This window comes from Ostrinia nubilalis, chromosome 5, assembly GCF_963855985.1.
Source record: "Ostrinia nubilalis chromosome 5, ilOstNubi1.1, whole genome shotgun sequence".
In the NCBI taxonomy this organism is placed as follows: Eukaryota; Metazoa; Arthropoda; class Insecta; order Lepidoptera; family Crambidae; genus Ostrinia; species Ostrinia nubilalis.
Window position 1 is genome coordinate 8,268,295 of NC_087092.1, and position 13,132 is coordinate 8,281,426.

The window sequence follows — 13,132 nt, forward strand, 5'->3', positions numbered from 1 at the left end:
CTCGAACTATAGTATTATAATTCGAGATGTTATGGTGCGTCCACATAGGGCGAACGGGATCGCGCGGCATGCAGGTCATCTTGCTCACCTTGCTCTTGAATGAGCAGGATGTCGAGTTAGCGCGCGAGCCCGTTCGCCCAGTGTGAACGCACCATTACTCTGTCGTCGCAAGTGGACGAAGGTCCAACGCTTACTTAACTACCAGTACCAAAGTACTTAACGCGTCAGTTCCTGAGGCATAGGAGAGGCACGGGAGGGGTGGCATTGATATATTTTGACGTGACAGCATATAAATCTGAAGCAGAACGGGAGCCTCGCTGACGTTTGACGTCAAAAACCCTCCCGTGCCGCTCCCATACCCCAGGCACTGACTGAGTTAAGCGCTAGACCTATAATGACTAGGCAGCATGGTCTTTGACCTTAGCCTGTTTCTGTTAAGAACGAATGGAAAAAATACAGCGACTATAGACTATCTATATTCTGATCTCCTACACTAAAATGTTTTGGAGTCTCCTTTTTCTTCTATCGTCTGCGTCGTAACAAATATAGTTTTCCGTTCTATTTTAATATATCACAATTATTATTATGATTCAAACATGTTTCCACAGCACGGTGTAAAAGGGATATGTATTGTGTTATAAATATGTTTATGTTGTATTATAAATATATTTCTGTGAATAATTCTATCTATATTTATATATTTTATAATAAGACGATATTAAATCTCCCTGGTGACTTACTGAATGAATTAATGTTATTTTGTTTGATTCTGACTCCACTATGGATGTGCAACTCACCGGTAAAGAAGCTAGAAATATTTAGTTACTAATTGAATATTATTGTAAAGAAATATAATTTTATAATTGCGGTTTGGTGCAGAGCTTATTTACAGACGTAACTTGTATTTAAAACAGATGATCGAAAATATTTTTGAATATTGATATTATCAAAATTGTTCACATGAACCATTCATTGCCTATATTTAGATTTATATTTCGTAACGTTGTTGATATCTTCGTTGAAAATTGGATTTTATTACTATATTCTGGCTCTGATCCAAGACTGTGATAATGTACAAATATTTCGTAAAAGATGTTGTTGATTTTTTGCACGTTACTTATTTAAAGAAAATGGTTCACCTGGTTATTTGATGGGCTATAATAACTCTGACGTGACTTAACCTTTCGAGGCTTGCCATATAAACAGCGGTGGTCGACTGCCATTCATTCATAAACATGCCATGTTGATACCACATATTTAATGGAAGTGGTAATTATAAAAGTTGCAAAATCGAAAATTATGAATTAGAAAATGTTGGTGTTCACTAGTTATGTAGCTTCAAAATTCAAAATTATATTTACGCACAAAATATGTGTTGAATTTGAGAAAATGTTTAGTAAAGCTTTTTGGCGCTGTTATATTGCAAAAAATGTTATAAAATATGAAATTAGCTTTTATCAGTGAGTATTGAGCGTACCACTTTATTACTATTTTTGACTGAACTTTCATATCCTCTTGATTTGTACATTATTTGAGTATACTTGACATGTGTTTGAACTGTGTGGCCTCACCCAGTGCCTTGTTAGTCTTGGTTAGCTGCAAACCTTCACGATAACTGGATTCAGATACTTGTATCAAAAGTTGTTTTTTACCAAAGATAACAATCCTCAATATATGAAATGTATGTTTAATAGCTTTCTGTGTGATAATAATGTACGAGTAGAGTAACTATGAAATTTTAGATGAAAACGCCCGTCCTGTCAGACTAGACGTGAATACCAATATAGTCAATAAGTGGAAAGATGAATTTATAAAATGTGTCGAGATTTAATTTAGTTACTGTAAGTATATTTACGTAAGTAAGTACTTTAAGTAAATATTTTTATATGATTTGTGAAGAGACACAAATGTTTTTATAATACTATATAAATCGGTGCCAACGTAAATATTGTTGTAATTGTTATGTAGTGATATAATTTTATGAAGTATCGTTGACTCTGGCCCGTGGGCGGCGGCTCCTGAGCTTTAAACAGTTATGTGCAATTGTTGTTCTATTGGAAATACAATTTGAAACAAAACACACGCATTTTATTTGAACCTTTATATTGAACACATATTATTATATCATGTAAGTCAGTTCTTATTTAATAACGACATAAATAACTTACGTTATATTGGTGGGAAAATAAATAGAAGGAAATCAATTTGTAAATAATACTAATTATTGATTGTTAGGAAATAATTGGCTAATTTTCTTATTGGACATTATTAAGTGGGTAGTACTTTTAATTGTAAAGTAGTATTAAATAACATCCTTAAGATGTAAATGCTGGATGCTCTTAAAAGCAAACTTATTGAGTTAAAATAATATTATAAATAACTAAAAAGTTTTTTAGATCTTAAAATTAAGCCAACAGTCCAGATTTGTATTCTATTCGGTAGAATATAATAGCTTACTCAGTAATTAGTTTACTCAGATTTATAAAATGGACAGCAAATAGTAGAAATTAACGTTGACGTCGATGAAAACAAATTGATAATATCGACGGTTTGTTGTAAGCGTACGGTTCATATCTTTCGTTTTACATTCGCACCAGCTCTATATGCATAAGGAAGGATGCCTTATTATTAGACATCATGTCATATTTATTTTAACAGGTATGTATTACATCTCTATAAATTGATTCATCACGATAAATACTTATGTATTTTCGACCATAAGGAATTACTCAAATGTCTTTATAGCACTAATTATCGCCATACTTATAACCCCACCCTTTTACCAAATAACCATATATGAAAAACAATAATCCAGTATGTGTTTCTCTATACTATGCGAGTACATAATCTGGCGATAGTATTTGTAATTACTTCAAACCTTTCCGGAGCAAAAATACGCATCGCTCCCAATCCCGTCAATTACTTACAATTTAATTAGAAAAACTTAAGTACAAACATCGCGTAGTATTAGATCGCATAGATTTATCATATTTTTGCTTACGTGATTTATACGGTCCATAGACGTTTGTCCGTATTTATACGGTCCATAGACGTTCGTCCGTATTAAAAAACGTAGCGCAAAACTCGATTCAATTAGATAGATTCTGTCTTGTGATTGGTCTATTAACGTTTAACCAATCTAAGCCTCGAATCAATGCTTTAAAATGTACCGAGATTTGCGCTTCATCCTGTAGGTAAGTAGTTTTGTAGGTCGTATTAGCTTAGGCGCAGACTACCGACTGTTTGTCGGCCGATAGTTGGGTCGGGTTGTTATTCAGTAAGGACATGATGTATAAAAGTGCGCACATTGTGCGGCAAGTGGTATCGGCCGTTTCTATACAAATTAGAATCGGGCCCAACTATCGGCCGACTAAAAGTGTATTCTGCGGGGAGTCTAAAGGCCGATGACGGGCGGGCCGAGGGGGGCGGGGCTACAGCAGAGGTCAGGGCGTGCGATGCGGCGGGTACATTAGATGTCAAGGCGAGCGGTGCGCGGCGAGCATTCGCGCGAGACGCGAGGCGGGCTGCGCGAGCAACGCGCCCACCGCGCCCTGCTCCACCACGCGGCCCTCGTCCAGCACCACGGCGCGGTCGTAGCCGCGGACGGACGAGATGCGGTGCTGGAAGTGAGTGAACAGGTTAATTGATTTAGACATGGAGAATCTCCATTGGAGATGTAATTTTTTTGATACTGAAAGTTAAGGGGTTTTTTTGATACTGAAAGGTAAAGGTATGGGTTTTTGACGCCACTAGTCGATTTACACGCTCTTTAAAAGCTGTGAGAAGGTGACTACCTATTTCATTGGATTCCCTATTCGTATAAGGCTGGCAGTGGCTATGAAATCACTTTTACGAACCATGTATTATAATTTATTTGCTACTAAAAATTCGAATCTTTGTTTTCAGGACCGTAATGTAGACTGTAGTTGGAATTATTGGGAATGCTTTATGGAGACGAGTCGAAGATTTGAACAGTTATCGCTGTTCTACTATGGAAAATTTCATAATTCCAGTTCCAATAATTCCATAATTGACTTACTTCACTTATGGTCCTATGTCCCCTAGATGGGGCAGAGGGCGTCCACAACAGTCCTCCATCTCGTTCGGTCTTGAGCTTCTCGCTTGATCTCGCTCCAGGTCTTGCCGATCTTCTTCGCTTCGTCCGCTACAGTGCGCCGCCAAGTTTGCCTGGGTCGACCACGTTTCCATAATGGCTGCTATCAAAAGTCGTTACTTACAGCTACGGTAATGATGGTGGTGTTGGGCGCGGCCGCGGCCAGTGCTGCTAATAGCGCGCGCTCGGCCGGCGCGTCCAGCGCTGCCGCCGGCTCGTCCAGCACGAGCGCGCCCGCCAGCCGCGCGTGTAGCGCCGCCCGCGCCGCGCACGCTCGCGCCGCGCGTCCGCCGCTCCAAGAGCACCCGCCGCGGCCCACGCCGCACTCTGAAATATTACAAGTAGGTAATTAATTACATTTTAACTACTTTTGCTTAGCGTTTTCAACCGACTTCAAAAAAAGGAGGAGGTTCTCAATTCGACCCGTATGTTTTTTTTTCTATGTTTTTTACGCGATAACTCCGCCAATTATGAACCGATTTGAACAAATCTTTTTTCGGCGTATAGGTAATACCTCAAGAGTGGTCCCATTTAAATTTAATAATAAAAAAAACAACCCCCAAGGGTGGAAAATTGGGGATGAACTTTTTTATACGCAATATCTCCGCCGATTATAAACCAATTTGAACGATAATTTTTTTGTTGAATAGGTATTATCAAAAGGGTGGTTTCATGCGAATTTGAAGAAAATATTTCACCCCCAAGGGTGGAAAATTGGGGATGAACTTTTTTATACGCAATATCTCCGCCGATTATGAACCAATTTGAACGATTATTTTTTTGTTGAATAGGTATTATCAATTTTTTTTTATTTTTTGTATTTTTTTTGTGTTCACGCATTTGAAGTCGGTTATATATTTTTTTAAAAGTTATAACTTTCAAGCCTCTTACTTTAAAAACCGAGGACTGCAATACAAACTTCCAACCCCTTTTTTAACTCCCATAAGGGTTGAATTTTGCAAAATTATACCCAAAGGATTATAGGTAATATTACAAGCCGATAGTAAACCTAGGACGCGCGGCCACGATAAACTTTTAACGATTTTACGCGATAAGCCTATACATTTCATGGCGCGCATCCTATTCCGGCTGATCATAATGTTGTTATTTTACCACATAATTACGTCTATAGACCACAAAAGCTTTCCATAGGGTAAAATCGGATCAAGATCACAAATACAATGCATTATCGGATTGTCCTAATAGAACACGGTTTACATCTTCTATAAGCACATTGCAGAACACACTGACTATCGATTTAATTTTATAGCTGTTGGTCTTGCGTGTGTGCACACGCAGCTATACTGGAATCTATAAGTTCTCAAAATTTTTAAAACCTGTATGTGTCGATGATTACTTAAGTATTTTATTAGATAAAACAGTAAAACAAGTTTTACCTAATCCAGCGGGCTGAGCGGTAACGAAGTCTTGTAACCCAACAGCTCTCAGGCTCTGCCAGATCTCTTCATCTGTATGCACCCCTAGCGGATCCAAGTTCTCCCGAAGAGTGCCAGAGAACATCATGGCCTCCTGTGGCAAGACCACCACTCGGTGTCTTAGCGCCCGTAGCGGGACCTGCGTAGCGTCCGCGCCGTCGATGAGCAGGCGCCCGCTTCGGATAGTTGTGGCGCCAGCGCAGGTTAGAACCAGCGTAGACTTGCCGCTGCCGCTGCGACCGCACACTGCAACCTGCGAAACATCTTTATTGAAAAAAACGTAGCAGAATGCCCGCCTGCTCGATAGGTCGACTTCAAGAAAATAGCTGGCAGTAGTAGTGCAACCAGTGTTTTTTCTGTTGGTTAGCATTCATTTTCGATTCCATTCACCAACATTAATTTATTAAAATTATAGTTACCTTTTCTCCTGGCGCGATAGAGATGTTTATGTTGTTCAGGATTGGTTGAGAATCTGGATCATGTTGTATGTTTACGTTTTCGAAGTCCATTTTTCCATTTCTCTGCCATCCAGACGGTATTGCACCTGAAATGTTACAAAAACAAAATAAGCAGATATGATCAGCTGGAGTTTTGCACATAGCTAGTTAAGAAAGAAAGTTCCTATTGCCGTAAAATACCTAATTCATTTGAATCAACCAACCCTGTAAGTACTAATAGTCTTCTCTATAATCCTCTTACGGCACGTTTGGTATCCGCTCGCACTTTTTCGACGACTTGTAACTCAAGATCGGCGCGGCTTATCCAGGTGCGCCAGGCACGCCGACCATATCTCCGTAAATAACTAGAGTCAACCAACCCTGGACATGTTGCTATCCGCTCTGACTGACCGCTTGACGGCGGCTAGCTACAGGTCGAGGTCGGCGCGGCACTTTTCCAGGTGCGCTAGTTACACCGATCATATCTCCGTAAAACAGCTCGAGTTATAAGTACTCACAATCTTCCCTATAATCCTCCTGCGGCACGTTGGTGTCCGCTCGTACTCTTTCTACGGCGGCCAGCTGCAGGTCGAGGTCAGCGCGACACTTGGTCAGGTGCGCCAGGTACGCCGGCATATCGCCGTAAACAACTCCTACTTAAGAGTCAACCAACCCTGTGAGTACTCACAGTTTTCCCTATAATCCTATTGCGGCACGTTAGTGTACGCTCGTACTCTTTCTACGGCGGCCAGCTGCAGGTCGAGGTCGGCGCGACACTTGGCCAGGTGCGCCAAGTTCGCCGGCTATCCCCGTAAACAACTCAAGTTATAAGTAAGTACTCACAGTCTTCCCTATAATCCTCCTGCGGCACGTTGGTGTCCGCTCGTACTCTTTCGACGGCGGCGAGCTGCAGGTCGAGGTCGGCGCGGCACTTTTCTAGGTGCGCTAGTTACACCGAACATATTTTATCTCCGTAGAACAGCTCGAGTTATAAGTAAGTACTCACAGTCTTCCCTATAATCCTCTTGCGGCACATTAGTGTCCGCTCGTACTCTTTCTACGGCGGCCAGCTGTAGGTCGAGGTCGGCGCGGCACTTGGCCAGGTGCGCCAAGTACGCCGGTAGCAGCAGCGAGTACGCGCCCGCCAGCCCCGCCACCGCGCCGCCGCCGCCGCCGTGTAACGCCACCCCGATTGAAACGCAGACCGTGGCGGCGCCTACCAGGTCCTGTAAAACACAATTTAGAATATTGATGTAACTTTAAGTAAGTATGTAGCATAGAAAGATATTATTGGTGACACTATTCCAGTGCTAAAGAGATACTCGCGACACCCCTTACTCGGGAGATGACGGAACGCCGCGGAGGTTTTAGTGGGTATACCCCGCCCTTTTCAAGGCGCCGGGAGTCCCACACACCACCCTGTCCCCCGGCAGTGATGACGGTGCGCAAAGCATTTCCTCCGCGACAAAAAAAAGTAGTTATCTTCCTCACCCCTTCACTATTGCAGGGACCTAATCTCTTACCTAATCTTCCATTGTATGTTTTATGTCACCCAATACTCAATCGTTTATTGCATAACCACATTAGCATTCACATTACTTAGGTCTTACAATTTAGGCAGTTATACAATGTGGACCCAGTTAGGGCACAGCAGCCCGCGCGCACCGCGCCGCCGCCCGCACTCGTCTCCGCCGCTAGCGCCAACACCGACGCCGCGCTCAGTTTGAATCATGTTAGTTACCAGCGTGAGCCCGAGCCAGCGGTTGGCGGCGTTGAGCAGCAGCAGCGCGTTGTTGTTGACGTCGAGGCGCGCGAGCAGCGCGGCGCGCATGTGCGGCTCCTAGCTTAGACTGTCTCTCATATAACCGGGACTTCAAAGACTGCCCGGTTTGAAATAATTTCAAGTTACCAGCGTGAGCCCCAGCCAGCGGTTGGCGGCGTTGAGCAGCAGCAGCGCGTTGTTGTTGACGTCGAGGCGCGTGAGCAGCGCGGCGCGCATGTGCGGCTCTCAGCTTAGACTGTCTCTCATATAACCGGGGCTTCAAAGACTGCCCGGTTTGAAATAATTTCAAGTTACCAGCGTGAGCCCCAGCCAGCGGTTGGCGGCGTTGAGCAGCAGCAGCGCGTTGTTGTTGACGTCGAGCCGCGCGAGCAGCGCGGCGCGCATGTGTGGCTGCAGACGGCCCGCGCGCACCGCGCCGCCGCCCGCGCTCGTCTCCGCCGCTAGCGCCACCACCGACGCCGCGCTCAGCGCCTCGGTGCGCTGGAGTTCCCTGGGAGAACAGCAGCACATGAGTAAAGAAACCGAATTATTTACTCTAGTAAAGAACCCCTGAGAAACCTTGCATATTTTTAGTCGGCGGATAGATTCTGCTGTTCTTACTCATTTTGAGAAAAACTAATACGAGTATAGTGACGGTAGCTACTAACTCTTAATTTTAAGGTTATCTAGAATAGATCGCTTTTGGCAATAAGACCGCCGCTGGATAAATTATGTAGTTTCGTTTCTATAATGTGTGCCTGTTCTTGTGTAGGCAGTCTTCCTGGTATCTTCCTGGGGTCAGGCCAGGTAGGAGTTTAAAGCAGTTACCGTTTTGGATACCGCAAACTTTATTTAAATAATCTTCTCGTATGTCATTTCAGCCAGTGGAATCTTACAGCTCCTAAGTGCTGGTTATCTACTTAAGTACTCGGACCCACCTAGCGTTGGAGAGGTAGACGGACTGCAGCGTGAAGTACAGAGCCACGGCGGGCAGCAGCGCCAGCAGGCTCCACGGGGACGCGATCGCGTTCACGAGCAGCGCCGCTACGCACAGCAGGGCTAGCTGCCCCCAGCGGCTGACCGCTATGGGTAATTTCTGGAAATCATCACAATTTAACTTAAACAAACCAAGTGCAAGTAACTGTCGCTGGCTTTGTCTCTTAAGGCAGTGTTTTTCAACCTGTGGGTCACGCCCCCCTGGGGGGTCGCGAAGCCTCTACAGGGGGGTCGCGAGAGGTCGTAAAAACTACAGCAGTAAAAAAACATTAGTTATAAAGACAGATGATGTTGTATGGATTTAAGTATTCGGTCCCTACAAATATCTTTATAACATTATAAAATAAAATAAATGCATTAAAAAAAAAGCGAACGGTCGGGGGGGTCGCCAAATATTTTTTCATACTAGGGGGGTCGTATCATAAAAAAGGTTGAAAACCACTGTCTTAAGGAAAATTTGATGTGAAAGGATAGAAGACTTGCAGGAAGAACTTTGTCTGATATCCGAGGGGGGTAAAATTTTCTGCTCGATGAGGTTGGTAGTAAAGCTTGTCCTACTCCGATTGGCTGTTTGCCACCATCTTATCCAAGTTTGTCGCCATAACAACAATGATAACAGCATTGTTGTGTTCCAGCAGTTGGAGGTAAGATAGCCAGTTCCTACGTGGTTGAGGATTCTGAGTAAAGCTGGCTTCCACATTCGGTCTGATCATCATTTTCCATCGAGTGAGATGCTGTCCAAGAGTACTTGTTTGTGGGTAAAAAAACTCACCCTATCTATGACCTGCACATCAGCCGAGAAGCGGTGCAGGAGCGCAGCGGGCGCGGCGGAGCGGTGGTGGTGCAGTGGCGCGTGCAACGCCGCGTGCAGCAGTCGCTCGTGCAACGCGCGTCGCGCCCGCGCGCCCGCCGCGCCGCCCGCGCACTGCGCTAGCCCGCCGCAGACTACCACGCATAAGCACCAGCCAGCGTAAGAGCGCACGCTCCACCACATCTGGATAATATTAGAGAATTGTTAAAGCTTTCTAAGAATCTGGGGGAGATGGCAAGGTAATGGGTGTATGTTGAAGTTGTCATAACACGCCCTTTTTCAGCGTTTCCTAATGAATGGAACGTAATTTGCCTACGTATGGCGTATGGTATTAATGCTATTACTGATATTGGCATGAACATAGGCTAATAGGGCACTAGATAACTCGCAGTTCCGTTCCATTGAACTTGGGAGGACATTAATGGGTTTTATAAAACCACCCAGTATAGTGGGTATACTGGGTATAGGCCCCGCCCTTTTGGCCTGAAGAGCTCCACATTAACTGACTAGTGGCCAGTGTGTACGCGAAAGCATTTCATTATGGAAAAAAAGGTAAGATTGCAACTCTTGATGATTGATGTATTTATTTTTGTTTTGCTTATAAATATTAACTACCTACGAGTAGGTATGTGCATTTCATTTCCAAAAAGTTTTTTGTATTTAAATTAATGGGGCTGAAAAAAATCTAGTAATTTCATAGGAATGTGTAAAAAGTACCTCTTCATCAGTGAGGGGCGCTTGCGCGTTCTTCGCAGTGGCGCGCGTGAGCCAGTAGTCGGCCAGCAGCGCCAGCGCCTGCGCCGCCGCGGCCGCCGCCCAGTACGCGCGGCCCCACCAGCCGCATGCGCGCGCATACTCGCACGTAGCGCCACCCTGAGAGTACGTTAGCTGTTACTATTGGTTCGCTTTAAGTTTGCCGCTGGCGATATGACGTCACTCGAAGAGAAGCGTCTATAACTTTAACAAACTATGTTTAAAATGTTTTTTATTTATTATTATTATTGATAAAAATTGTGTATTTTCGTAAAATAAGACACATTAATTTCGTTTAATCACTAACTAATTACTACGTTTAATCGCGGTTGGAAGAGGGGGACGCGCATTCCACGGACCGGCACACTTAGCGCGAACGGGTAGTATGTAGTGTGATAGTGTGGACTTTACTGAGGTCTTACAAGGTATAAAACCAAAGAAATATTTTTTCTGTACTAGTGAATCTTCTGGCCTAAGTCGTCTTTTTAACCTTAAAAAGGAGTACGGTTCAAAATTTTTGTGGAAATCCTTGGGGGAGGCCTTTGTCCAGCTGTGGACGTCTTTCGGCTGAAACGAACAAACGAAGGTTCAAATTATGGTGGAAATATGTTTAAGGGGCAGAGCTGTAAAAAATAATTAAAAGGTTTAGTGACTGTACCTACTTAATACTTATTAAAAAGTTAGTTTGATCGTTAGATTCAGCCAAAGTCTACTGTTGGACAAAGGCCTTCCCCTAAGGACTTTCATAACGGTCCCGCTGCTTCCCGCGACTGTCACATGCTATGTAAAATAACGCGTATTTAGGGGAGACCGGGGATAGTTGACTAATTTTTTACTAAATCATACATATTTTTTGTGTTTTTATCCATACAGAGAAATAAATCGCATTAATGGATAGAAGAACTATTAAACTAATAAAAAACAACAAAACATAGTTCATTATTAAATATCATCATCATATTTAGATGCATTTTATAGAACATCAACTCTTAGTCAATCTACCCCGGTTCCGGGGTAGATTGACTATATGCCCGGGGTAAGTAGACCTACGTATCAATAAGCAAGAAATTATGAGAAGAGTCAAGTAATAAAACGCTATTTTCAATTTAATTGAACTCTTTATTCAAAAACAATTATAATCAGGTATAGACATCTTTAATAAGTCTTTTAAAAAAGTGTCAACTCTTAGTATTTAAACTTTTTAAACTAAAATCTTCTTCAGTCTCATTTTAAATTACATAATTATCAATCTTTGTATACAGGGTGTCCCAGATGATGTCAAACTGATAGGGGAGGTAGTTCTACTAATGTACTATCCCTAAAAAATATGAAAAAAAAATAAAGCACATAAAGACACAATTTTTTTTTTAAGTGAAAATCAATAAGCTTTGCTTAAGTATCTGGCTATAATTGCTGCGTTTGGAGTTTATTTGTACTTTTTTCTTACTAATATTAATTGTACATGATCGCTTCGTTTATCTGTAAACAAACTTTTGAAAATAATGACTAGATTTCGAGTTTAGAGCACTTTATTTAAAAAAAAATTCCGAACTCAAATTTTTTTTTTCATATTTTTTTGGGATAGTATATTAGTAGAGCTACCTCCCCTAGCAGTTTGATTCACCCATTCTGTGACACCATGTATAGTACTTTTACGTTTCCGAATATTTCTTCTATTATTATCTAAACGTGGCGCCGCTTTAGGAAAGGGTCTTATTTCTTCATCTTTCAGTCGTCCGTTTATAGATCCTCATCGTGCTGTAGCAATAAAAAGAATGTATGTATTAAGAATCGAATAAATAGATAATTTTAAAGATATTTTAAACTCAAAATGTTATTGGGGTTGGTTTATTCAACCAGCCCCGAAAGAAATTAGTCTACCAACCCCAAACGACATTTTAAGTTTCGATGGCATGGATAACCTACACACTGCCACCTAATAAAGAAATAACACAAAAAATAATATCAATGTGGACTCATAAAACACTCTGACTAATAGGCAAACGGTTAACATAAAATGTGTAGGTACCAAATCAAAAAATTTGCAACACGAAAATATTACTTACATGATATGAAAACAAATCACGGGTCACTACTCGAAAACGACGTGTGCCGGCGACGCGGCGCTACCGACGCCTGAGCGGGGGGCAGAGAGTGATGCACGGCTGCGCTGGGATGACGCAATACTCAAACCGTTGGCGAGTTTTTGGCGGTTAGTCTACCTACCCCTATAGGCAACCATCCCCGGTCTCCCCTACCGAAGTCCATTACTATGAATTAATGTTGATTGCTCCGTCATAGTTAGCGTTCCTATCCAATTGAAGTCATTAAATTGTATAATATGCTTTACCAACATTTTGTCAGTAATTCAGCATTTAGCTGCATGGCGTGCCTATTAGATCTACTTTTCTATCCTTGAACTAAATGGGATAATGTACCTACCCAAGTAGAATAAATTAAAGCTCATAGTCACATTAGCATGGTTCGTTCGTTAGGAGTTTATCAAATACAGTTGGCTTACTTCTGTTGCAGGTTCATCGGATTCGGGTTTGTTTGGTGTCTCTTCTTGGATAACAACCGTACTCGTTTCTGTTCCATTGGATGTAAGAGATGTGTACGCTGTCTCCAAGGCTGATTCATCGACTACTCCTGCCAAGGTAGATAACATTTGGTTACATTTCATATTTTTTGAATAAAAACTTACAATATCACTTCAACCACTTCTGTCTCGTTAGCTTGACTTACCGTTAGGTATATTCTCTTCGGTAGTCGTTTCGGAATCCGAACTCAATAGTCGCCGTAAAGTTCGAGGCGTCCATCTAA

At 42.4% G+C, this 13,132-nt stretch overlaps 1 protein-coding gene across 1 annotated transcript in view; it reads right to left on the reverse strand.

The window, feature by feature from the left end:
• Nucleotides 1-3,325: 3,325 nt before the first annotated feature.
• LOC135071799 (ATP-binding cassette sub-family C member Sur-like) overlaps nucleotides 3,326-13,132 on the reverse strand; it is a 33,559-nt gene continuing 23,752 nt past the window's right edge. Inside the window, exons 16-26 of the mRNA XM_063965628.1 lie at nucleotides 13,055-13,128; nucleotides 12,831-12,958; nucleotides 10,274-10,429; nucleotides 9,518-9,739; nucleotides 8,688-8,845; nucleotides 8,065-8,260; nucleotides 6,994-7,213; nucleotides 5,970-6,094; nucleotides 5,512-5,803; nucleotides 4,239-4,441; nucleotides 3,326-3,620 (exon numbers count right to left, since the gene is read on the reverse strand). Of these exons, the coding sequence (XP_063821698.1) occupies nucleotides 3,477-3,620; nucleotides 4,239-4,441; nucleotides 5,512-5,803; nucleotides 5,970-6,094; nucleotides 6,994-7,213; nucleotides 8,065-8,260; nucleotides 8,688-8,845; nucleotides 9,518-9,739; nucleotides 10,274-10,429; nucleotides 12,831-12,958; nucleotides 13,055-13,128 (1,918 nt within the window). The 3' untranslated portion in view covers nucleotides 3,326-3,476. The remainder of the gene's footprint in view (nucleotides 3,621-4,238; nucleotides 4,442-5,511; nucleotides 5,804-5,969; nucleotides 6,095-6,993; nucleotides 7,214-8,064; nucleotides 8,261-8,687; nucleotides 8,846-9,517; nucleotides 9,740-10,273; nucleotides 10,430-12,830; nucleotides 12,959-13,054; nucleotides 13,129-13,132) is intronic.